The sequence below is a fragment of the Tenrec ecaudatus genome, chromosome 14 (genome assembly GCF_050624435.1).
Source record: "Tenrec ecaudatus isolate mTenEca1 chromosome 14, mTenEca1.hap1, whole genome shotgun sequence".
NCBI classification, from domain to species: Eukaryota; Metazoa; Chordata; class Mammalia; order Afrosoricida; family Tenrecidae; genus Tenrec; species Tenrec ecaudatus.
The window spans coordinates 55014808-55039825 of NC_134543.1; the positions used below are offsets into that span (position 1 = coordinate 55014808).

General features: G+C 37.6%; 1 protein-coding gene and 2 non-coding genes across 4 annotated transcripts in view; 2 read left to right on the forward strand and 1 right to left on the reverse strand.

Moving 5' to 3' along the window:
• Nucleotides 1-25018, forward strand: part of MAP4K5 (mitogen-activated protein kinase kinase kinase kinase 5) — a 110916-nt gene that overhangs the window by 57031 nt on the left and 28867 nt on the right. The window contains exons 11-21 of one of the 2 annotated variants that reach the window (XM_075532052.1): nucleotides 1372-1434; nucleotides 3473-3554; nucleotides 4826-4942; nucleotides 12721-12799; nucleotides 15954-16012; nucleotides 18300-18367; nucleotides 19996-20038; nucleotides 20191-20401; nucleotides 21508-21605; nucleotides 21768-21809; nucleotides 22667-22751. In XM_075532052.1, the coding sequence (XP_075388167.1) occupies nucleotides 1372-1434; nucleotides 3473-3554; nucleotides 4826-4942; nucleotides 12721-12799; nucleotides 15954-16012; nucleotides 18300-18367; nucleotides 19996-20038; nucleotides 20191-20401; nucleotides 21508-21605; nucleotides 21768-21809; nucleotides 22667-22751 (947 nt within the window). The remainder of the gene's footprint in view (nucleotides 1-1371; nucleotides 1435-3472; nucleotides 3555-4825; nucleotides 4943-12720; nucleotides 12800-15953; nucleotides 16013-18299; nucleotides 18368-19995; nucleotides 20039-20190; nucleotides 20402-21507; nucleotides 21606-21767; nucleotides 21810-22666; nucleotides 22752-25018) is intronic. The other variant, XM_075532053.1, reaches the window with a different exon arrangement.
• On the forward strand, nucleotides 3833-3956 carry LOC142427151 (small nucleolar RNA SNORA32). Its single transcript, XR_012779967.1, has one exon. It is a non-coding gene; the product is annotated as a small nucleolar RNA SNORA32 (small nucleolar RNA).
• On the reverse strand, nucleotides 23061-23164 carry LOC142427020 (U6 spliceosomal RNA). The gene has a single exon (XR_012779864.1). It is a non-coding gene; the product is annotated as a U6 spliceosomal RNA (small nuclear RNA).

The following is a 25018-nucleotide window of genomic DNA, read 5'->3' on the forward strand; positions in this document are numbered from 1 at the left end:
GGGGTAGCTTCTTTGTTTTTTTACAGTGAACCGTTTTTATACCCACTAGACTATACAATGTTAGCAATTTTCCATGTTCGCTTTTTTTTAATAATTTTATTAGGGGCTCTTATCACAATCCATATATACATCCATTGTGTGGAGCACGTTTGTGCATATGTTGCCACCATCATTTAATACTTTGAAGGATAACATTATTTGGGCTAAAATTTAAACCAGTATAAAATTTCAGAGAAAGTGATCAGAATGGGAAGAATGTTCTCCTTATATATCTTAGACAAAGGATTAATATTAGGCTTCAAAGACTATAGAAAAATGGAATTGAAAGAAGAGAAATTTTTCATCAACTTTTTGAAGTCTCATTTAATTTACCTATTCCCTAACAAAGAAGCAAAAGATAGTTTATGAGCAAGTATGGAAAGCCTTATCCCTCATAAGCAACTGAAGACATAAAAGTTACAAGATACTTAGCTAGACTACAGTTTTAAGTACCGACCTTTAGGAAGTTTATTTCTTATATATGGGCTTGCACATGTTTCAGAGATGCCTCTGTTTTCTTTAGGAATGTTCCTTAGGAAATAATCTAGGGGAAAAAACTTGTTTATTCATTTTAGTATAATGAGAGGGGAAAGATAAAAATGTCATAATGGGAATTGTTAAACAAAAGTTATTTAAATAGTTAATCATGGTGGTGGGAGTATTAAGTCTTTTTATATTTTCAATAAATATTAAATCATTTAATAACTTAAAACCAAAATCCAAGTTTGAAGTAATGAGTAGAGTCCATTTATAGAAAAGTTGAAATAGAACATTTTAGAACTTCCTTAGAAAGTTATTATTCTTCCTCTGTACTTCATGGTAATGAGTCAGGCGAATTTATGGAGAAATTCATCATGAACAAGAAATCGTAAAGGAAAAAGCCCTTTTCAGGTTGACTTCTCTATCATTTACATACTACAAAAGAGAAATGGGGATATGGAAAATTATTGTCTAAAATGGATAGACTTTGCTTCAACATAGAAAATAAAAGTAGAGACCAATCTTTAGTTGAACAGCCTAATATTAGGAGTGTCATTATCTCTGGTTCTTACCGAATAAGTAGTCATGTGCTTAAGATATAGTACTAGTTATATATGTAATAGCAAATTAAAAATTTTCTTGGAATGTAAAGATCTTTCTAGCCAGGAGCAATTTTCCATGAGTTGTCTAAAATTTTTTAAAACTTAGTTTCCATATTCCATATGGAATTTTCACCTGTGTCTGTATATGTAGTAATCTTATAGCTATTCATTACAGAGTACTCATTCAGGTTACTAGATGTAATATGAGTGTTCTAGTATTGCTCTTTCTTAACTGAAATTTTTATTGTAGGGCCCTCTTCTTAATGTCAAAAAGTAATTTTCAGCCTCCAAAACTCAAGGACAAAACCAAATGGTGAGTTTCAGAATATGCAGCCTGTGCCATGTTGGCAGTTGGAAGGGACACATGGGTTCAGTCCCCTTTTTAATGGATGATGCAAGTGTGGCTCTCAGAGTTACTCGGGTAATAATTTACTTGCAGAGCTGTGGCAAAGGTCTAGCTTTATTATCTGGTCCACTGTTCTTTCTAATCCCCTGCTGCTTCCTACAACTCAAATCATTTTCTTAGCTTTTTGATAACTTGGGTGAGACATATGATGAGGAAAGGATTTGAAATACTCATAGATAGTCAAGAAATTGATACATTTGGGAGATTTATCTAGTTTTGTCCTGTTTTCCTTCACTCTTGGTTAAAGGTTAGGAGACGATAGGAAGAAGTTTCCCAGATAATCTGTGATGCTCAAATTCAATCTTGGTTGGGTTTTTGTCATCCTTCTTTTATAATACTCTTTTTTTTTCTTTTATAGTACTCTTAAAAAGTTTTATTACTTATTTTCATTCCCGTATCTTCTTCATACAAAATAAAACTTTGACCATCCTGATAGTCCATAATGATACCTTCAATTGATTGATAGAAATTAAAAATTACTTTTATGGTAATATATTCTTTTTTTAACATTTTATTAGGGACTCATACACTTCTTATCACAATACATACATACATCAATTGTATAAAGCACATCTGTACATTCTTTGCCCTCATCATTTCCAAAGCATTTGCTCTCCACTTAAGCCCTTTGCATCAGGTCCTCTTTTCCCCTCCCTCAGGTAATATCTTCTTTATATGTTTAATGAAAGAAACTGTAAATAAAAATGCCCAAGTTTCTACATCTAGGAATTCTTGATCTAGATTAAATCAAATCTCTTGGTGAGCCTCCTGAATTCTGTATACACATAGATTTTTTTCTGAGACGGGCATCTAGCTCATTTCAGATTCTTAGCGGTCCCTCCCCTAACAGTTCTTAGTCCCTCCGTTAAGCATCATTAGCCTGCCTGTGCATAGTGTTATTTAGGAGTGAGGCTGTTCTGGGAATGATGCCTTGAATGAAAGGCAAATCACACTGGAAGTAAAGAAATGTGTGTGCTTCCATTAGCTCTGTTCTTTAGTATTGGTGATGGTTTCTTTCTGTTTCTACCAAGAATTCCCAGACATGTGAAATTGGAAGACTTTATGACATTAATGATTAAGCATTAAAGAATGAGTGGCTGTAAGCTATAAACAGTACATTCACAGTCAGATTCCAATGCAGTCATTACCATTAGATAACCTTTGTAAGACTCAGACACCATCTGACTCAATGCAGAATGAACCACCAAAAGCAATGCAGTGCTTTGGTTTCTCTGCCGAGAACTGAGCAGTTGCTGTTATTGCTAACCACTCGGATTAGTCCATAACTTTGGTCTTTCCCAGTCCCTCCTGCCGTGAGTTTTGGCAATGGTGGAAATAACCCTCTTTGCCCATTAATTACTAATCAAACATACTTCCTTTCATTATGTTTTTGTCTTCCTTGTTCTGCCTGTGGATTCAAGTGGCCAGAAAGCCCTTCTAGTTTCTCAAATTGCTCTCTCCTTTGTCTCTTTCTTAAAATAATTAAGTGATCTTTTTAGGATCTGAATACTTACACTACCCACTCTAACTTCATGCCATCCAACTCTTACAGTGTAGCAAGAACACTGACAGGTTTTATCAATTAGGAAATGAAAAAGGTCATTCCGATTCATGAGTAGCAATACCCAGAGCACAGGATTGTAAACCGTATGACACCAACTGCCTACTCCTATTTTTAAAGAAGTGTTAGAGGTTTCATATTACTATTCTGTAACCTAATTACACTTGACTTTGGAAATAAAACTGACAGATGTTTTCAAGTAATATACTATGCTATAGGTTTACTTTTGGGGCTTGTATAGGGCTTAGAGGCTAGCGGGGGGCTGGGGAGACATGTATTTCAGAGTTTCTAACTGCTTGTAAGTTCATTTTAATTAGTAATGCCAAAATGAACAAATTAAAAAATTAATATTAAATATTTATACATGTCTCTCTTCATTTAAAGGTCATCAACGTTCCATAGTTTTGTCAAAATAGCACTAACCAAAAACCCCAAGAAAAGACCAACTGCTGATAGACTTCTGACTGTAAGTCATTGAAATCTTAGGAGGAATTTTCCGAGCTCAGATAACAACGAGCCTGTCATTACAACAACAGTATTTAGGTTTTTAAGTATAAAAACACGAATGACCTTTTAGAAGAGGAGTTAAACTCTAAATAGCTAAATAGTAAATATTTTAGGCTTCATGAGCCATATGGTTTCCTTTGCAGCTGCTCTGTTCTCTGTGATTATGGTGTGGAAACAGCTGTAGATAGTATGTATGAATTAATATGTCTGTGTTGTTATAAAAACCTTATTTGTAAATGGACATTAGCAAGGCTTTTAGAATATAGTTTATGATTAGCTGTGGATTTGACCAAACAACAAAAACTTTCCACTAAGTTTTATCTTTGTTACCTTGCTAGCTTTCAGCCGATTCAGAACATTTTATACTCTTTCGTGTTTCGTTTCCATTGTTGAAATCAGTACCAATAGTGATCAAAGTCGCACACTGTTTACTGTAAGCTTTATCATCTACACTCAGTGATATTCATGTGTATTGTTGTGCTAAAGGGGAAATGCTCCAGATATGGCTCATAGTTCCTAGTGTGAAAGTTCTTAAATATGTTGTTGTCATCTAAAACTAATTGCTTTCTTGGGTTTCAGTGTAAATTTACAGAATACAAAAACCTAACTCACTGCCACCAAATCGATTCCAACTCAGCAGTCCGAAAGAACTGCCTCTGGGTTTCTGAGACTGTACCTCTTTATTGCAGTAGAAAGGCTTATCTTTCTCCCATGGAGCAGCTCGTGGTTTCAAACCGCTGACCTTGTGCTTAACAAAGTGCAACGTGTAACTAACCTGCAACCACTACACCAGGGCTCTGCTTATTTGTGTGTTTAAAACATTTTTATATGAGAAAAATCCAATGGTTAATGTTTAAATAGATAAATATATTTATTAATACAATTTTACATGATAAGTATTTTTTCCTATTGTGAAATTGGGCTGCTCTGATTTTTTTACATATCAGTATAGTGGACATGGGTAATAAATACCATTGGTATAGCCTTGGTTAAAATTTTACCTATAAAACATTAAAAATTATGTAGATGAATTATTTGTTAGAAATTATAACACAAAAGGTTTCATTTATAAAATATATATAATTCTAGATTCCCTGTTAATGTTTTTACAATATTTTAAATTTTATGTGTACTGGTAGGGTCTCATATGCATGTCTTAAATTTAAAAGTACAAATAACATGTCTTAGAGGTGAAAATATATTCACAAATTGTGTTTTGATTTTACATAGCATCCTTTTGTTGGGCAGCCTGGTCTGTCTCGGGCCCTCGCAGTTGAACTGTTGGACAAAGTGAACAACCCAGACAACCATGCACATTACACTGAAGGAGATGATGATGACTTTGAGGTAAGGATCTGTTTACAGACACAGTTTAAAACAAATATTTATGGCCCTACAGCTTGTTTTTCAATTCCAGCTGGATAAGAAAGACAGCTACAGAGATTAGCAGTGTAAAGTGCACTTAACCCTCCATACAAGTACTAATGAATGCTTTTCTGAGCAGAACTAGAATTAATGCTTGTCATAACTCTCTCTAACTCTGTAGTTTGCCTGAAGATTCTTTTGCAACTTCTTTTATTTCCCTAGTATTTGTTCTAGCAAGAGTATAGAGCTGAAGTTTACATATTATTACTTATTGAATAGAATTTTCTACTTCATGTTCTTTAGTCTTAAATTCAACTGGTTCCATAATAATCACTAACAGTGAATATCTATTATATGCCAAGCATTAAATCAAATTTTCATATTCATTTATCTAATACTCAAAACAGTCCTGTGAGGTAGTATTACCAACAGTCCCTGGTATACAAAGGAGATCCATTCCTAACATTGTTTTTAAGCATTTGTAGGTTAAGTTGGAACAAGGTGCATGTAGTCAGTTAGCTTTGCTTTCCTTAAAAGAAAAGACCAAAACCTTTTCAGTGTTTTAAAAGCAGCATATGCACTAAGTGCAGTTGATTGTCATAAAGAATTTGTTAGCAATAGAGAGAAAGCAATTTGCCCAAAAGCACATAGCTATTAAGTGGTAGAATCAGAGTCCGGATCCAGGCAAACTGACCCTAGCCCTTTCTCTCTTAGGTAATGCACTGTCATTTCTATGCACACACTTGTAGAAATAGACATTAGTGAGCTTTAAAAGCTAATCTTTGTTTCCCCATTGCCTGGCGTGTAGTATAGTCTTGGTATATAGTATGTACCCATTGAATATTTTGCTAACTGTTGAATGAACTTTAATTAGAAATATTAAGCCATTCATACATAGAATTTTTTCTACTTAGATCATCCTTTTCAAATTTGATTTTGATAAATACAACCATTAAAGATTGGAAAAGTAGTTAGTGCTTAAAGTAGACTTATATATTACTTTGCTCTAATTATTCTTCACCAATCATGTTAATTACTAAGCCTTTTCTTTCATTTCTCACACTGTTTTGCTAAGCTTCACAAATCTGCTTAACCTTCTAAATTTTATATTTCTGTTTAATATTAGCACTGTATTTTCCATCTTTAATGCAAAACCTTTCACCAGGCAGTAAACATCATGGGGATGAGACTGCAGCTATACCTCCTGGCAAGAGTTGATAGTTCCAAAGACGCTCAGAAGCACCAGCTATTTCCAAGTGTGATCACTGCTGTGGAATCGGAAATATAGAGTACAATACAGACATATAAAAGGTCCTGGTTGTGCAGTGGATTAAGCACTGAGCTGTTAGCTGTAAGGTTAGTGGTTCGAATCCACCAGCTGCTCCAAAGGGAAAATACAAAGCTGTGTGCCTCATTAAACATTCCCAGTCTCAGAAACCATAAGGAACAGTTCTCTTCTGCCCTATAGTATCTCTCCTGAGTGGAAATATGCTCGATGATGGTGGATAGGTTTTTTTAGAGACATATCATGACGAGGGGACTTGTTGTAGAAGTGATATTTGTGCTAAAAATCTAAAGAATGAATTGGAAGTAGAGGAGAACAGGATTACGTGTCCTGAGCAGAGGTGATAAAAGAAAGGGTACGATTCTGAAGTAAAGAAAAGTCCGTCTTGCCGGAGCAGGAAACAAGGAAGTGGTAAGAGATGAGATGACAGGGTTAGGTACAGACTATGAAAAGCTCACTGCTATCCATCAGTGCTGACTCATAGTGACTCCCTGCGGCTTTCCCAGATTGTAACTGTTTAAGGGAGTAGGAAGGCCAGTCTGTTTCCTGAGAAGCTGCTGGTAGTTTTGAACTGCTGACCATGCAGATCCCAGCCCAACACATAACGAGTAGACCACCAGGCTCCTAGCTACAGACCATAGTAGGGCTTTAAAACCCTAAGCATACTCCATGTTGGTAGTATGTCCTTTCAGTCTTTTGGTAAAGCCTCTTGATAATACTTTAAAATTCTTGTGAGGGCTCATTTACTTATTTTTGTCGCTGTTATTTGTATTTTTGTCATTATATTAGATAATCCATTATTAAAAGCTAAGCTTGACAGTGTTGCTCTAATTTTTCTTCTAATAATATTTTCTGAAATCATCTCTGACAAGAATGTAATATCCAAAATATATATAAAGCTTCAGCAGCTTAGCCACAAAAATTAATTTTATCAGTGCAGTCATAAAATGGACAGCTTACATAGACATTTCAAACAGGACCACCAAACACGTGAAAAAGTGATCAGTATCATTAGCCATTAGAAACACAGACTAAAACAACATTGAGATACCATCTCCCACCCATTAGGACACTGGTTCTCAACCTGTGGGTCTCAACCCGACCCCTTTGGAGGTCAAACAACCCTTTTACAGGGGTCGCTTAAGACCACTGGAAAACACATATTTCCAATGTTAGTAGGAGAGACATCAGGATTATATGTAGATCATTGTGATTGCTTCTCCCTTCCTCCCTCCACCTTCTCCTTACCCTCCTGGAATCGCTCCTCTCATTATTGGTCCTGAGGAATTTATCTGTTCTGGATTCTCTGTGTTTCTAGCTCTTAATTGTACCTGTGTACATGCTCTGATCTAGCCAGATTTGTAAGGTAGAATTGGGTCATAATAGTGAGGGGTGAGAGTATTAAAAACTAGAAGGTTGTATGTTTCATCAGTGCTATACTGCACCCCAACTGACTCATCTCTTCCTTGTGACCCTGTTGTAAGGAGATGTCCAATTGTCTAAAGATGGGCATTGGGTCTCCACACTCCCCATCATTCACATTGATATGATGTTTTTGGTCTGAATCTTTGATGCCTGATACCAGATCCCATTGACATCTTATGATCACAAAGGCTGGGTACTTCTTCCATGTGGGCTTTGTTGCTTCCCTGTTAGGTGGCTGCTTGCTTATCTTCAGTCCTTTAAGACCACAATGTCTGTCTGCTACCTTAATACTAACCATGTAAACATATGTACATAGCTCTATTTCCCTATCGTTTTATATATATATATATATATATATATATATATATATATATATATATATATATATATATATTTAGACCTCTATAAATGGCCTTTGTCTCCTGGTACTTTCCTCTATTTCATTTTACTTTCCTCTGTCCCACTATCATGTTTGGCCTTAATTCGGGTTCCAGTAATTCCTCTCAGTTACATTACCCTTGATCAAAGATGTACCAAGCATCCTATGCCTCCTTGCCATCGATTTTTAGATCACTTGTAGTTCCCTTGTCCCTGGGTTTGTTGACACCCACCTTCCTTTCCCCCACATCCCCCTCTCCTGTGTTCCCCCCACTGCAACCGTTTGGCCGTTGGCCATTGGTCCATTGTTTTGTCCTCCAGATTGTTTCTCCCGCCTATCTTATCTAGATAGACATGCAGAGACGATAATCACAAACCAACAAAAAGACCAAACAAACCAAAACAGCAAAAGAAAACAACCTACTTGTAGGCCACTGGACACCCCCTTACAGAAGGGTCTGGGGAGGAGATGAGCAGTCAGGGTGCGATGGAGCAACGATGAAAAATACAACTTTCCTCTAGTTCCTAAATGCTTCCTACTTCCCACCCCCCTTTCATGATCTTAATTCCACCTTATAAATCTGGCTAGACCAGAGGATGTACACAGGTACAGATAGGAACTGGAAACACAGGGAATCCAGGACAGATGATCCCTTCAGGACCAGTGGTGTGAGTAGCAAAACTGGGAGGGTGGAGGGAGGGTGGTTACAAGGATCTACATATAACCGCCTCCCTGTGGAACGGACAACAGAAAAGTGGGGGAAGGGAGACGTGGGACAGAGCAAGATATGACAAAATAATAATTTATAAATTATCAAGGGTTCATGAGGGAGGGGAGAGCAGGCAGGGAGGGTAAAAAATGAGGAGCTGATGCAAGGGGCTTAGGTAGAGAGCAAATGTTTTGAGAATGATGAGGGCAATGAATGTACAAATGTGCTTTACACATTTGATGTATGTATGGATTGTGATAAGAGTTGTATGAGCCCCTAATAAAATGATTTTTTTAAAAGGAAGAAAATGAAAGAAAAGCCTATAGTTCCACAGGTCTGTTTGTTGACCTTCAGGAGTGTTTTCCTGTGAGTCTGAGGGGGTGCCATGCCATGCCCCCCGAAGTCTATTTTTTATATTCCCCGGGGACTCATTGCTTTACTCCACGTACTGCTCTGCTGCACACCCTTAGTGTTTCACCCAGTGTGGTGTGGTCAGATCAGACACAATTCTTGAACTGTTTCTCCAGTGTTGTCACCCATTGCATTATGGGTCAGGGAGGGATGTCGTGTCTCATGGTGGGGTCAGCCCTCTGGTCCTTTCAGTGCATTGGCTGCTCTGAGTAAGCATATCAACCTTGGGACTTGGTGGACCAGGATATGTTCCACTCTCTCCTTCCTTCTTTTTTTGTTAAATACTTTTATTGGGGGCTCTTACATCTCTTATCACAATCCATACATTCGTCCATTGTGTCAAGCACATTTGTACATATGCTATCATCTTTTGAACCATTTTCTTTGTACTTGAGCCCTGAATATCAGCTCCTCATTTCCTCCCTCCCTCTCCCACTTTCCCTCCCTTATGAGCCCTTGATAAATTATAGACTATTATTTTCATATCTTACATTGCCCTCTGTTACCCTTCACCCACTTTTCTGTTGTTTGTCCTCCTGGGAGGGGATTATATGTTGATTCTTGTGACCATTCCCTCTTTCTCCCCCACCTTCCCCTAATCCTCCTGTTGGCCCTGAGGGGTTTATCTACCCTGGAGTCCTTGTGTTGCAGGCTCTTATCTGTAGCAGTGTGCATGTTCTGGTCTAATCTGATTTTTAAGGTTCGAATTGAGGTCATGATGGTGGAGGGTTAGGAAGCATTAAAGAACTAGAGGAAAGTTATGTGTTTTATCAGTGCTATACTACACTGGCTCATACTGACTGGCTCATCTCTTCCCTATGACCCCTCTGTGAGGTGATGTCCACTTATCTACAGATGGGCATTGGGTCTCCACTCCACGCCCACTGTACCCCCTTCACAGTGGGTCTGATTTCTCTCTGAGTCCTTGATGCCTGGGCATCACAGAATGCTGGATTATTAGAACAAAGTGTTCTTGTGTGAGGGAGTACTTGAGAAGATACCCAATGTCCATCTGCAACCTTAATTCTTAACATAAATACAAGTGCATAGATCTATTCCTATCTCGTTATATAAAAATATATTTACAGATGTAACATGCCTGTCTTTAGACCTCCGTAAATTTCCTTTGCCTCCTGGTTCTTTCCTCCATTTCCTTTTACTTGCCTCTTGTCCCATCATCATGTTTGGCCTTCATTCGGGTTTAGTAATTCCTCAGTGCTACATTGATTAAGCCCCACTAGGCATCTTACACCCTTCTGTCCATTGATTTTAGTTCACTTGTAGTTCTCTGGATTGGGTTCCCATCTCCCCTTTTCCCATGTCCCCCTGGAACCATCTGTACTGTTATTTTCATCTCTGAATTGTTTTTCCCACCTATCTCAGCTAGATAGACATGCAGATACGATCATATGTGCAAAACCAGGCAAAGCCAAACAAAACAACAAGGACAGTTAAAACCAACAAAACAATAACAACAGAAGCAAAACAACAACAAGAAAGCCACTGACACAAATGGAAAACCTGTAAATAGTTCAAGGTCTGTTTGTTGGCCTTTACTAGTGTTTTCCAGTCCAGTCTGATGGGGTTCCACACTGTTTCCAAAGTCTATACTTAGTATTCCATGGGGATTTCATCACTTTGCTTAACTTGCTGCTCTGTTGCATGCCCTTAGTGTTTCGCCCCAGTGTGATGGGGTCACTGTGTCTACAGTGTTGTCCCCCATAGTCCTATGGTTCAATGAGGGACATCGTGTCTCATGGTGGGGCCAGCCCTATGGTCCTCTCTGTGCATTGTCTGCTCTGAGCAGGAATATCATCCTTTGGGCTTGGTGAGCCAGGATGTGTTCCCCGTGCCTTCCTTATTTATTTGGTCCTGTATGTTCTGATCAGCTGAGTCCCTCTCCCTGAACTGTAGCTTCAGTTCTGTCCTCTGAAGTGCATTTTTCTGGGGCATTTCACATGGTTGGGATTGGGGCTGGCCCCGCAGACCTCTCTATTGATTTACTGCTTCATTCTGGTATGTTGCCTTCTTGTGTACAGTCTAAAACCTCATAGGATTTGATTACTTGGTTTGGAGTTTATGGTCATGGTTTCGTGGGACACCCTAGTTAATTGGCCTAGTAATGTTTAATGCTCTGTTTACTCCTAACTTTTCTGTATAGTGTCTGGGTTCTTAAAAGATAGCCAGTGGCCTTCTAGAGTACAGCAATTGGTATCTATTAGTCTGCAACCCCAAAGAAAATAGGAGAGTCAGGATTTGGGAGGAGGATATGGAATGTGTGGCTAACTGGCTCCATGACAGTGGCTTCCTGTGGCAGACGAAGGAGTTAATGCCTGAATACCATTACTTAATAGTTTGATCAAAGAATCTCTAGAAGAATCCTGATCAAAAGGTGGAAATGCAGAACAGAATTTAAAATCCTTATGGATTCCAGATATCCTGGAGTCATCTAGTTTGGATGAACCCTGAAGCAGACTTAGAACCAAACAAATGTTCAGTTTTAATTTTTTTAAAAAGGTCAGCTTTGAACGTTATGCTTTTAAGAACTATTTATATGGCATCAAATTAACAGGCATCTCAAAAAGATGAAATAGCATTAGAGGCGGTGGTTTTGTGTTAATGAGGAAAGGGTCACTCCATAAAGGAGGGTGGGAATGGTTGTCAAAATGGAAGAATATAAGTATACATAGTACACATAGAAAATATTTTAAAGAGTGACATAGTTTGGTACACATTCTTTGATGATCTCTATGACTATAAAATGGGAACTGTATGAAGAGACTATTGCAGTTGTCCAAGACAAAAGTAGTGGTGCTTTATATTGGGGTGGTAAAGATGGAGAAAAGTGGATTAATTTAAGAATTTTATAATTATCATTATAGTCATATATTCCCTGTGAAGGAAGCCTGGTAAAGCTGTCAGTTAGGCACTAGGCTGCTAACATCAAAGTTATCAGTTAGGACCACCAGCCATTCCAAGGGAGAATGACGACGCTGCGTGCTCCTAAACTCCTATCTAAGCGGCCATGAGTTGTAATCAACGTGGCAGCAGCAGGTGTGGTTTGGGGTTTCGTTTGGACCCACAGAATACTCTGTTGTTTTGCAAAGCCTACTACTAGTTGGCTTTCGGGGCCGCGCCCCATATCCCAATAGAATTCCAGAACCCTGCAGGTGGAAGTCGTTTCTCCTGGCTGCTGTTTACATTCAGAGTAGTCAGTTTAGACTTAATGTCACTCTTTTTGTATTTTTTCCTTTTTTGTCTTTTTGTATTTATGTTTAGTCTTCATCTTCTTAAACTGTAAGGTCTTCGAGTATAAGATCCCTGTCTGACTTGTAATTGAATCTCTTCAGTATTTTATATTATACAATGTAAACATGGAATGAACAATTAAGCATTTTAAATTATCTTACTCTATATTGTAATTATGTTTATCCTTTAATTTATTAGGAAATTATATTTTTCAATAAATTTTCACTTAAAGAGGAAGCTTGACTTTTTAACTTTATTATTAAACTGTATTAAAAGTCTGTATATTATGCTTATATTCACAGCCCCATGCAATTATTCGTCATACCATTAGATCGACAAACAGGAATGCCAGGGCTGAACGGACAGCTTCAGAAATAAACTGTATGTATTTAGTATTTATTTTTAGTTGCTGTTTTTGGAGGGTTGAATTGGGTGTCTTTGTATTTTTTAATGAAATAATAAAATTTCAAACTAATTGAGGCTGCGTAGTTTAATATCAGAATAGCTAGAAATTGGGGATACATCTCTGAGTCAAATGATTTCATACACCCAATTCTCTGACAGTTTAGTTATATGACCAGTGACATTGTAGAGATGAAACTTGGGGGCAGTGTTTCCCAGGTGTAAGATGCTCAGTTTTGGGTTCACTGGAAGATAGTGAGATGCAGAGGAAATTAAGGGAGGTGGGAAGAACACGTTAAGCTAAAAAAGCTTAAATTTCTGAAGGTTTAGCCACTTATCCTTTTTATTTTGCTTAAAGACTGAGAACATATTTTAGTATAAATGGAATCTTTCAGTGGATTTAGTTCAGATTTTAATTTTTATTTAATCCTAGAGAAAATTTTCTCTAGAAATCAATTTCTCTAGGAATGTTTTTAATCTTAAATTTTCTGGGTTTGTAATTCTTGATACTAAAAAATGGTATTTGCTTTCTTTTCCCCACTTAGGTCTTTTAACATTAATCTCTAGGCCTGCTTGTCAATATTTCTAGTTTTGACAGAAGTAAGCTTTTATCTCATTTCTATTTCAGTAATGAATTGGTTCTTCATAAATTATAGTATGACTCTTCATCTACGTTGTTTTATATTATGTTAAAAAATAAGTCACTAATGATTTGTTATTGCTGTTTGGGGCTGTCGAGTCAGTTCTGGCTCATAGTGATGCTCTGTGCAGCAGAAAACCTCTGCCCAGCCCTGCACCATCCTCACAGTTGTTATGTTTGAGCCTGTTGTTGCAGCCACTGTGTCTGTCCATCTGTTGAGGTCTTTACTAAACCTGATGTCTTTCCCCAGGGACTGGACTCTTGATAATATCTCCAAAGTGTGGGAGATCAAGTCTCACCATAAAAAACATCCTGGCTTACTTCTGGCTTACTTCCTCCAAGACACACGTTGTGTTTTTCTGGCACATGTCATATTCAGTATTCTTCCTCAACACCACAATCAAGGGTATCATTTCTTCTGCGCACTTCTTCTTCATCGTCCAGCTTTGCATGCCTGTGAGGCCTTAAAAATAACAAGGCCTGGGTCAGGTGCACCTTAGTCCTCAGTGACACCTTTGCTTTTTGAACAAGGAAAAGAAGTTTTTTTCAGCACATTTACATTTTCCCAGTGAAAACTTCATTTAATTTCTTGACTACTGACTGCTTTCATAGGTATTGATTGTAGATCCAAGTAAAATGAAATCCTCGCCCATTTCAGTCCATTTATGATGCTGTCCATTGGTCTAGATGTGAGGAATTTGTTTTCCTTATGTTGAAGGATAATGCATATTACAGTATTTTATCTCCATTGATAAATGCTTCAAGTTCTTCACGCATTCAGCAAATAAAATTGGGTTGTTTGTGTATCACAGGTTGTAACTGAGTTTTCCTCCAATCCTGATGCCACCTTCTTGATATAGCCTACTTTCTGGATTATTTGCTCAGCATTCCACTTGAATGAATGTGGTAAAGGATGCAAACCCGACGTGCGCGTTTCCTGATTGTACCCAGCAGCATTCCTTTGTCCTGTTAGCATTACTGCCTCGCTGTCTCTGTAAAGGTGCAACATGAGCACTACTATGTGTTCTGGAACACTCACTCTTGGTAATATTATCCGTAATTTGTTCTAATTCACACAGTCAAATATCTGCATAGTCAGTAAAACACAGGTAAACATCTCTCTGGTATCCACTGCATTCCTCCAAGATCTGGCTGACATCAGCAAAGATATCTCTCATTCCACATTGTCTTCTGAATCTGGCTCTTTTCTGTTAATGTTTTGCTACAGCCATATTCAAATTATCTTCAGCAAAATTTTACTTGCATATGATACTAATATATTGTTAGATAATTTCCATAATCTTTTAGATTACCTTTCTTTGCATCGAGCCCAAATAATGTATCTATACCAGTCAGTTGAATTGGTAGCTGTCTTACAAATTTCTTGACTTTAGTGTTCCTTTGATTTATTGAATTACCTCAGTTGATATTCCATGAAGTCCTTCAGACTTGGACTTCTTCCTTTAATATCATCCATTCTTCATGTTGTTCTACCTTGTGAGATGTTTTAGTGACACCAATTATTCTTCGTACAGTGGCTCTGTGTGTCCCTTCTATCTTCTTTGAATAATTTTTACATCATTCTGAGTTTTGCTCATAAAATCCTGCAGTATTGCAATTCAAGAGTTACTCTTTTTTTCTGTTCTCTCATCCTTAGATATGCCGAGTGTGTTCTTCCCTCTTAGTTTTCGAACACCAGTTTGCTTGCACCTTTCATTACACTCGTCTCTGGAGCCTACCGTTCAGCTCTTTTACTTCCTCACTTACTCTCTTCACTTCAGCTACTGTATATTCAACAAATTTTGAAATCTCTTCTAACATCCATTCTGGTCCTTTCTTTTTTTCCTGGGTTTTTTAATGACTCTGCTTTCTTCATGTATGATATAATGTTCTTGATGTCATCCTACAGTCTTCTAGTCTCTTCTCATTAGCATTTAATGTGTCAAATCTGTTTTTCAGATTGTCTCTAAATTGAGAAAGGATTCACTGAAAGTTGTATGATAGTCCTTGTGGATTTCTTTCAATTTTCTTCAGCTTCAACTGTTCTCCAGTTGGCCCCTCCCTTTGTTCTAATGAGTGGTATTTATTTAACATCTCCATCATCCATGTCCATAGACACCTGTGTATACATACATAAGAAGCATGTATGGAGGCTTCAAAATAGTTGTGGAAAATGGAATTAAAAGATCTTTCAATTGTTCCACAAACTTTATGGAACCCCCTTATGTATCTGCAAAGTACAATAAAATGAAGTATGCCTGGCTACCCCCCCCCAAAAAAAAATTAAGTAAGTAGAGTTGTTTGTAAGGTCCCCAGTGTGTTACTCTATTTTTGTAAGCAGTAAAAAGAGGGACTTGAGACATTTCATTTAACCTTTTCTTGGTTCCTCTTTTCTCTTTACACCTCTCCCGACAGGGTACACGTATTTCTCATTACATTTCTGAGATTAACCCCTCATAGTATATTTTAAATTTTGTGTTCTATATTTTTCAGTTGACAAATTACAGTTTGAACCTCCTCTGAGAAAAGAAACAGAGGCACGGGATGAAATGGTAAGAATAATGACTTCTGACCTTGGGCCTCTACTCAAGCACTCCCTCAATGCATGAATACTGTCTTCTATTAAATTGGCATTCTATGATGCTCACCTTCCTGACACAACTGCTGAAGCCAAAGCGGGTGAACAAGTAAATGTGGTGAAGAAAGCTAATGGTGCCCGGCTATCAAAAGAGATAGCGTCTGGGGTCTTAAAGGCTTGAAGATAAACAAGCGGCCATCTAGCTCAGAAGCAACAAAGCTCACATGGAAGAACACCCCAGCCTGTGTGATCACGTGGTTCCAAAGGGATCAGTTATCAGGCATCAGAGAACAAAAAAATCATATCATTGGCTGCACACCTCCATGATACAATCGCCGAGGACAAACGGGTGCATAAGCAAATGTGGCAAAGAAAGCTGATGGTGCCCGGCTATAAAAAGAGATAGTGTCTGGCATCTTAAAGGCTTGAAGGTGAACAAGCGGCCATCTAGCTCAGAAGCAACAAAGCCCACATGGAAGAAGCACACCAGCCTGTACGATCACGAGGTGTCAAAGGGATCAGGTATAAGGCATCATCAAAAAAGAAAACAAAAAACCTTACCATAGTGAATGAAGGGGGAAGTGCAGAGTGGAGACCCAAAGCCCATTTGTTGGCCACTGGAGATCCCCTCACAGAGGGGTCAAGGGAAGGAGATGAAGTCAGTCAGGGTGCGACGTAGTATCAATGAAGAATACAGCTTTCCTCCAGTTCCTAAATGCTTCCTCTCTCCCCTTCCCCCATCCCCCCCCCCCCACTACCATGACCCGAATTCTACCTTGCAAGTCTAGATAGAGTAGAGGTTGTACACTGGTGCATATGGGAGCTGGAGGCACAGGGAATCCAGGGTGGATGATTCCTTCAGGACCAGGTGTGAAGGGCGATACTGGGAGAGTAGAGGGTGAGTGGGTTGGAAAGGCGGAACCGATTACAAGGATCTACATGTGACCTCCTCCCTGGGGGACGGACAACAGAAAAGGGGGTGAAGGGAGATGCCAGATAGGACAAGATATGACAAAATAATAATTTATAAATTATCAAGGGCTCATGAGGGAGGTTGGAAGTGGGGAGGGAGGGGGAAAAAAAACAACCTGATGCAAAGGGCTTAAGTGGAGAGCAAATGCTTTGAAAGTGATGAGGGCAAAGAATGTATAGATGTGCTTTATACAATTGATGTATGTATGGATTGTGATAAGAGTTGTATGAGCCCCTAATTAAAAAAAAAAAGAATGACTTCTAAAGTAATTTTCTAAAACTTAAAATTTAAATTGCTTTAAGAAAGGGGGAAACATAGTGTTTTGACTAGAGTACAAAGCAATATAATCTTTCAAGCATTAAAGTTGACCCTTTCCTGAGCCTGGAAAAATTTATAAAGTTATTAAATATGTGGAATTTGATGTTTTTGCTTGAGCTGGCAGGACCTTTGTTCTTAACAATCTGTTAGATTTGTACTAGAGTCTACATTTTTGCATTACCATACTTTTTTGTTAACCTGGTTTTTAAAGCATTTATTTTGTTTGGTAATGTTGCTTTATTACGTTTTTAAACCATTGCTCTTAGTTTGAGGTTACTATTTAGTAGGTGTTTTCCTAACCTAGAAAGAAAGAATAGATAAATCATCCACAGTAAATTATGTATACTTGAATGTGGTATCTTTTTCCCTTTGTTTTTAAATAATAGATTTTAATAAGTAGTGTTTCATTTTTAAACATAATTTAACAGATAATTTACTATATTACTATTATATTTGTTTAGTAATACTTTTGCTGTGTTTATGCTTTTTGACATCATCTTAATGTCTCATTTATGTTTAAACTTTACTGAAAGTATAGTTTCTAGAGTGGTTATTTTCTGTTAATGGAGCTCTTTATTCTTGATATTTGGGATTCGTGTTCTTAATGTATATGTGGCTGCATAAAAAAGTCCCCTACTGTCTACTAGGAAAAAGTAGTAGCACCATTACATTAATATTACATTAATGTTAAAATTTACCAGGAAAATATTTAGTCCTTCCTACTCATGGAATAGTGATGCTTTTTCTTTTTTGCTTTGGAATACTGCTAGCATATTGGTAAGAAGGACGTGTCACATTTGAAACTATATTTTGTATCTTTATGGATTTAGTCACCTAATAGTCATTGACCAAAATATGTCAAATGATTTAGTGCCAAGATGATTACAATCATGATGGTATTTTATTGAAACAAATAAAAAGTATTAATAACTGCTACAAGGTAGCATTTTAAACTTTTTTATCATCACAGGGCGTATCGTCAGACCCAAACTTCATGCTACAGTGGAATCCTTTCGTTGATGGTGCAAATACCGGCAAGTAAGTTACTTTCCAACTTAAGAATAGTATTTCACCTGATTTCATACAATTGTTTTTTGGGGTGGGGGTGATTTATTATAAACTTTCATTTATAATCTTTAAAATATTGTGCTGTGCCTTTCATCCATGTAAAACTTCTGGCTTCTGTTAGGCCAAATCATCATGTACTGATCACTAAAGTTATTTGTTTTTTTAAGACCATCATACATTATGTGTAATTGTAATAAACCAGTGTTGAAATAGGGAAGGTTTTGGATTGGAGTCAAAAACCTCAATTCCATTTGTCCAGTGTATCTCTAGAACTTCTTGCTTCATAGCGCTAGCAAGGTCTTCCCCAGTAACTGAGAGGACTGATGTAGATAAGTTGTTCAAATCATTTTTTTCATTGGAGTTGTCTAGAGGACTCTTTATAGATAGAAATACTTGGTTTCATGTTAGACCTTTAGAATCCAGGTTAGCAAACTACTACTTGAGGATCAAATACAGATCGCTACCTAATTTCATAGCTTGCAAGCTAAGAAGTGTTTACATATTTTTTAATACTTGAAAAAATCAAAGGATAATAATATTTTGTGACATGAAAATCATGTGAAATTCAAATTTCAGCTATTGTACCCATAAAGGTTCAATAAAACATGGTATGTTAAGGGATTTTTTGGTGTGTATTATCTCTTGCTACTTCACATTACAACAAGTAAAGTAGTTACAGCCTTCCCTGTGTGACTTCAAAACTGACAATGTTAGTTATATAACCATATACTAAAAATTTGCCAGCTCCTGCTACAGAATACAGTGTTTGGGACCAGAGGGCCAAATTATCCAAACTAAATCCATTGCCATCAAGTTAGCATCGGTCAAATCAACAGGCTTATATGAGAGAGCGTAAAAAGGCTCCTTGGGGTTTTCCAGGTGGTAATCTTTACAGAAGTTGAATGCCACATTTTTTGCCCATGTTGCATATGGTGAGTTCAGACCACTGACTTTTCAGTTAAAAACCAAGCATTTAACAACCATGCCACCAGGCTTCCTTGAGTACCAGATCCATGCTTCTCAAAGGTCAGTGACTGTTGATTACCTGGAGATCTTGTTAAAATGTAGATTCTCACTCAAGAAGTCTAAAAGTTGCATTTGTAAAAGTTCCCAGACAGTGCTAGTGTTGCTGGTGTGAGGACCATACTTTGTTGTGTAGCATAGGGTTTGATAGTCTTTAGGACGTTTAGCTGCTATGATTCCCTCCAGATACCAACTCTATAAAATTCTGAGTCTACTTTTTACTAGTAAGTTTAACCCCAAAGCCACTGCCATCTGGTTAATTCCACTTCATGGTGACCCTCTACAGGATTTCCAAGGTTCTAAATCTTTATGGGTATAGACAGCCTCATCTTTCTCCCGTGGAAGAGCTGGTCATTTTGAACCTCCAACCTTGAGCATCGCCGCCCAACACTTACCTGACAGCACTTTTATACTCTTTACCCTGATCTATTTGTTGTTGTTTTCCTTAATGCCCTTTAAATATAGGTTTTTTTCTTTTGTAAAAAAATATAGTTTTTAATGTAATTTAAGTCTCCTTGTGTTTCATGTTAATGGTTATTTATCACCATCTAAATTCCATGATTTTCTCGTATTAGATCAACCTCAAAACGTGCAGTACCACCTCCCCTACCTCCTAAGGTGAGCTGCTTATGGATTTGCCATTTTCCAAATATTTTAATTATTTTTGTTCAAATTTCTCTTAAATATATTTTAGATGAATACAGTTTTCTTTTGATGGCGAATACAAATGTAGAAGTATTAAAGTACTTTTTCTGTCTTATTATCAATAGCCAAGGATGAACATTTACCCTGAAGATAACTTCCCAGATGAAGAAAAATCATCCACCATAAAATGCTGCCCTGATTCAGAGAGCAGAGCTCCCCAGCTTCTCAGAAGACAGAGCAGCCCACATTGTGGTCTTGCAGTGGAGACTTCCTCTATTGGTATGGCTGCCAGTGGCCGCAGCCCTGGAGTGCATACAGCTAGATACTGTGACTTGGGTAAATAAAACAGTGACGTTGACCAGAAAGCCGATTTGTTCGTATTTAAGAAATCTCTCTCTCTCTCTTTTTCAGTCTAACTACCATAGAAATCTTTGTGGAGGGTCTTTAATTTCAACCAAGTGGGATATAAATAGATTCAGTCTAAAATTCAACCCTAAAAAAAAAATAAACTCTGGACTTGACACCTTTCTAAAAATAGGGGATGTAGAAAGTGAATGGATATTCTTGCTGTCCAGAACTTCAAATCTATAGCATGAATATACCCATGTACACATAACATTAGATAAGATAGCGTATTTCCTACAGTAGTTAATTATGTGGAATAGAAAACCAGAGGTTTTTGAGGAAGGTAGGATAGAGAAAGATGACAGGAAATGGATTTCTTTCAGGGTTTTAATGGGCTTGGGCAGCTTTTCATAAATGGAGCCAATTCTGAAAGGCACTTTAGGAGAACAAGACAGAATAAGTAAGTGTGTTAAAAGCAGAGAACTATGAATTGTGTTTGAAGTAGTCTATAGTCTGGCATGGCAAAGTGTGAGTTTTTGAAATTCACAGTGAATATACAATAGATCCCTAGTGGTGTAATGGTTATGTGTTGGTCTGGAATCTGCATGGTGGGCAGTTCAAAACTAACAGCCGCTCCACCAGAGAAAGACTGGGTTTTCTACTCCTGTAAACAGGTACAATCTCAGATACCCACAGGGGTTGCTGTAAGTGAGCATTGACTGGAGGCAGCGAGTGTACAATAGGTCAGGTCTTGTACCCTAATTTGAATATACTGTTTGAAACTTGTAGATTGATGTATAATTATACAATACGTAATTATACAATACAATAGATCATAGTTAATGTTTCTCACAATATTTATTGAAAAGACACTTGCTTTTTATCCAGACCACTGCTTAGTTACACCTCTACAAAAGCTAATGCTGACGCACTATGCCACCAGCTCCCAACAGAAGGACAGCACAAGTACTGAGCTCTTCTAGGGGTACTCTTAAGAAGCAGTCACCCAAGAGGAAAACTAATAATAGGAGAAATTAATTTTTCAGGAAGAATGCATATTTATGTGGTCTTTAACTTTGGAACATGATCCTCTGTAGGAAATGGTGATGGCATTTCAAAACTGATGAGTGAGAATACAGAAGGATCGGCACAAGCACCACAGTTACCGAGAAAAAAGGACAAACGAGATTTCCCTGTAGGTATACTGGGCATTAGTGGTTAGTTTTAACTAATTCCATATTTATCATGTAATGGTGATAATTTATTTAATTTAGGAATTTGAATATATTTCTAAATGTTGAGCTTTTGTTTTAAGGCTTAGGATATTTTACAGCATTAAAAATTTTTTTCCCCACAGAAACCTGTCATCAATGGCCTTCCACCCACCCCAAAAGTACTGGTAAGCTATATTTGGCTGTGAATCGTTTGCCACTTCTCTCTTGAGAAACATCATAAAGTTTGTTTTTTTACTATTTAGCGTATAAAGCCCCTTAAAGCAAGGTGTCGTAAAATGCCAGCAGGGGCAGTACATTGTTTTTTAACATAAGGCATTTGGACATCCAGTGGGTTAGGTCATATACTGTAATTTGGAGAATGTTTTACTTTTTTAAAAATGGCAGGTTGGTTCCTAAATTAGCCACAAAAACCAACTTAATTTTAATATGATGGTAATAATACTATGCTATTTTATTATGTGGGTTAAATATCTCTCTACCCATGAAGCCATGTTCTCTTCACATAATGGAAAAGAGCAGGATGATAAGACTTTCAGCCAATCTTGGGAATAGAGTACTTTATAGATTATATTTTTAATTCATATAACCTACTGCATGTAAGTTAACTCATGTAAACCGCTGCATATAAATCTGATATTAGAGTTAGTCTTTTGATCTGTTATCACTTGTGGAGTTTATACCATAATTATTATCACTGTAATATTGTATAAAACCATCTTTTGTATATTAATTTAATTTCATATTAATGTATGTTAGTCCTACTGAAAAGTAAGGAATTTAAAAAGCCTAGATGTATCATTGACATATATAGATGTTTTGGTGTATTTGATATTTTTTTACTCATAGTAGTGCTCTACCAAAGGAAAGAACATGAGACTTCCTTGATTGAAGGGATTAAATTACATCAAAATGTTAATTTTATTTTGGGGGTGACACCACAAATATATGTTTAAAGGTTTTATATTTTATAATCTTATATCAAATTAAGAAAAATGAGTTAATATTTCTCTTTTCATATAAGATGGGAGCATGTTTTTCAAAAGTTTTTGATGGCTGCCCTTTGAAAATTAACTGTGCAACATCCTGGATACATCCTGATACAAAAGGTAAAATTGATAAACTTGTATATACATCTCCACTAAAATCTTTATTATGTGAAAGGATCTCTATGGGCAGTGAGCTGAGATTTTTTTTATTTTTCAAATATGATTTTTGAGATTAAATGTGTAGGTACTTACAGCAACTTAAACATATAGGGCTTTGACTTAAGGACATTAGAATTTAAATTGTATAATGACTAATTAAAGGAGACTACACAAAGATCATAAGTGATCACAATTTGGGTGTTTGTTTTTTTTAATTTGGGACATTTTTTTAAATCATTTTATTAGGGGCTCATACAACTCTTTTTTTTTTTTAATATGGTACGCTTCACGAATTTGCGTGTCATCCTTGCGCAGGGGCCATGCTAATCTTCTCTGGCTCATACAACTCTTATCACAATCCATACATACATCAATTGTGTCAAGCACATTCATACATATGTTGCCATCATCATTCTCAAAACACCTGCTTTCCACTTGAGTCCTTGGCATCCGCTCCTCATTTTTTTCCCTCTCCCCGCTCCCCTTCCTCCCCTGCACCCTCGATAATTTATAAGTTATTATTTTTCATATCACACCATTCCAACGTCTCCCTCACCCAATTCTCCGCTGTAATTTGGGACATTCTTAAACCATTAAAAAGACAATTTGTACACATAACAAACAACATTCTTGAGAATGAGGCGGGCTGGAGCAGAGATCCACAGCCCAAATGTAGAGAGTGGAACAATCTCCCCACAGAGGGTCCACAGGGAGGGGATGGGTCACCAGGGTGCAATAAAGCATCAATGAAACACACTATATTCCTCTGGTTCCTTGAGGCTTCCTCACCCCCCACTACCATGACTCTAATGCTGCTTCCCAATTCAGACTAGACTGGAGCATGTACACAGGGATAGAAAGGGATGGGCGCTCACGACACACAGAATCCAGGAACAGGAGTGGGAATAGTGATGCCAGAAGGGTAGGGGGAAGGGGGGGAGAGGAAGGGAGAAAGGGGGAGCCAATCGCAATGATCGACACATAACCATACACCCCTGTACAGGGGGAAGAACAACAGAAAACCTGGGGGAAGGAGACAGCAGTCGGTGTGAGAGATGAAAATAATAACAATGTACAATCTGTCAGGGGATGATGAGGGTGGGGGAGGCAGGGGAAGGGGGGAGAGCTGATACCAAGGGCTCAATAGAAAGTAAATGTCTACAAAAGAATGAGGGCAGCATATGTACAAGCATGCCTGATTCATTTGATGTATGGATTGTGATGAGTTGTACAAACCCCCAATAACATGACTTATTTTAAAAAAGGACAATTTGTAATCTCAATTCGAAGACTGAAGCTCGAGATACAGAAAAAGGTCTACAAAGAAAGTGGTTGATCCATTTTCTTAGAAAAATTGTTATGATTATGAAACACCAGTCATGTTCAATAGAAGACGTATTGGAAGACCACTAGTCACAAGGAATCAAAATAGCATCTGATGACTTCAAGGCTCCCTTTGGAAGTCAGCCTTGATGGTCTACAGAATAATAAGCTGACATTTAGAAGAGTTAAGTTAATTACCAAAGATACTTAGTACAAGCCCGATCAACTTCCATGGCACAGTTCTTACTCATGACAAAATGTCTTACATGGTTAACAGATGACAGATCATGACTGGAGCACATGTTGATGTCAAGACTAGTGATGGTTGTTTGTTTTATCTTCTCTGTTCATCTTACTAAAAAGACACAACAATCAGATTCAGAAGCACTAAAAGCCCAAACAAATCTGGGGAAGAAGTGATGGAAATCGTGACCTGAAAGGTGCAAATGACTTAAAGAAAGTAGTCAGTAAGTTGATTTCAAAAGAATTGGAAAAGACATGGAAGAGGCTTGCCAGTCTATCCTCTCCATGATACAGTCACCAGAAAAGTGAAAATGCTAGAGGAGCCCAATCTGAATTGGGAAAACTCATGGAGTTTCATTGTGAAGGTGGTCGTGGTTCTGGAAAAGCTACTGGAGATGAGACAGGTGCTGAGTTGAATGAGCTGATGATGGCTATAAACCATGACTTAAGAATCTGTTTAAAATTTCGATTTTTCATGGTGAAAAAGAAAAGATCTTATTTTAATGAGAAGAGGTAAGTGTTGGGTTGCTAGTCACACGGTTGACATTTCAAACCCACCAGCCACTCCACGGGAGAAGTCGTTCTACTCTGTTCTACAGGGTCAGTGTGAGGCAGAATTGACTCATGGGATGGCTATGCAAGCCTATCCCTGCCCCTTCCTA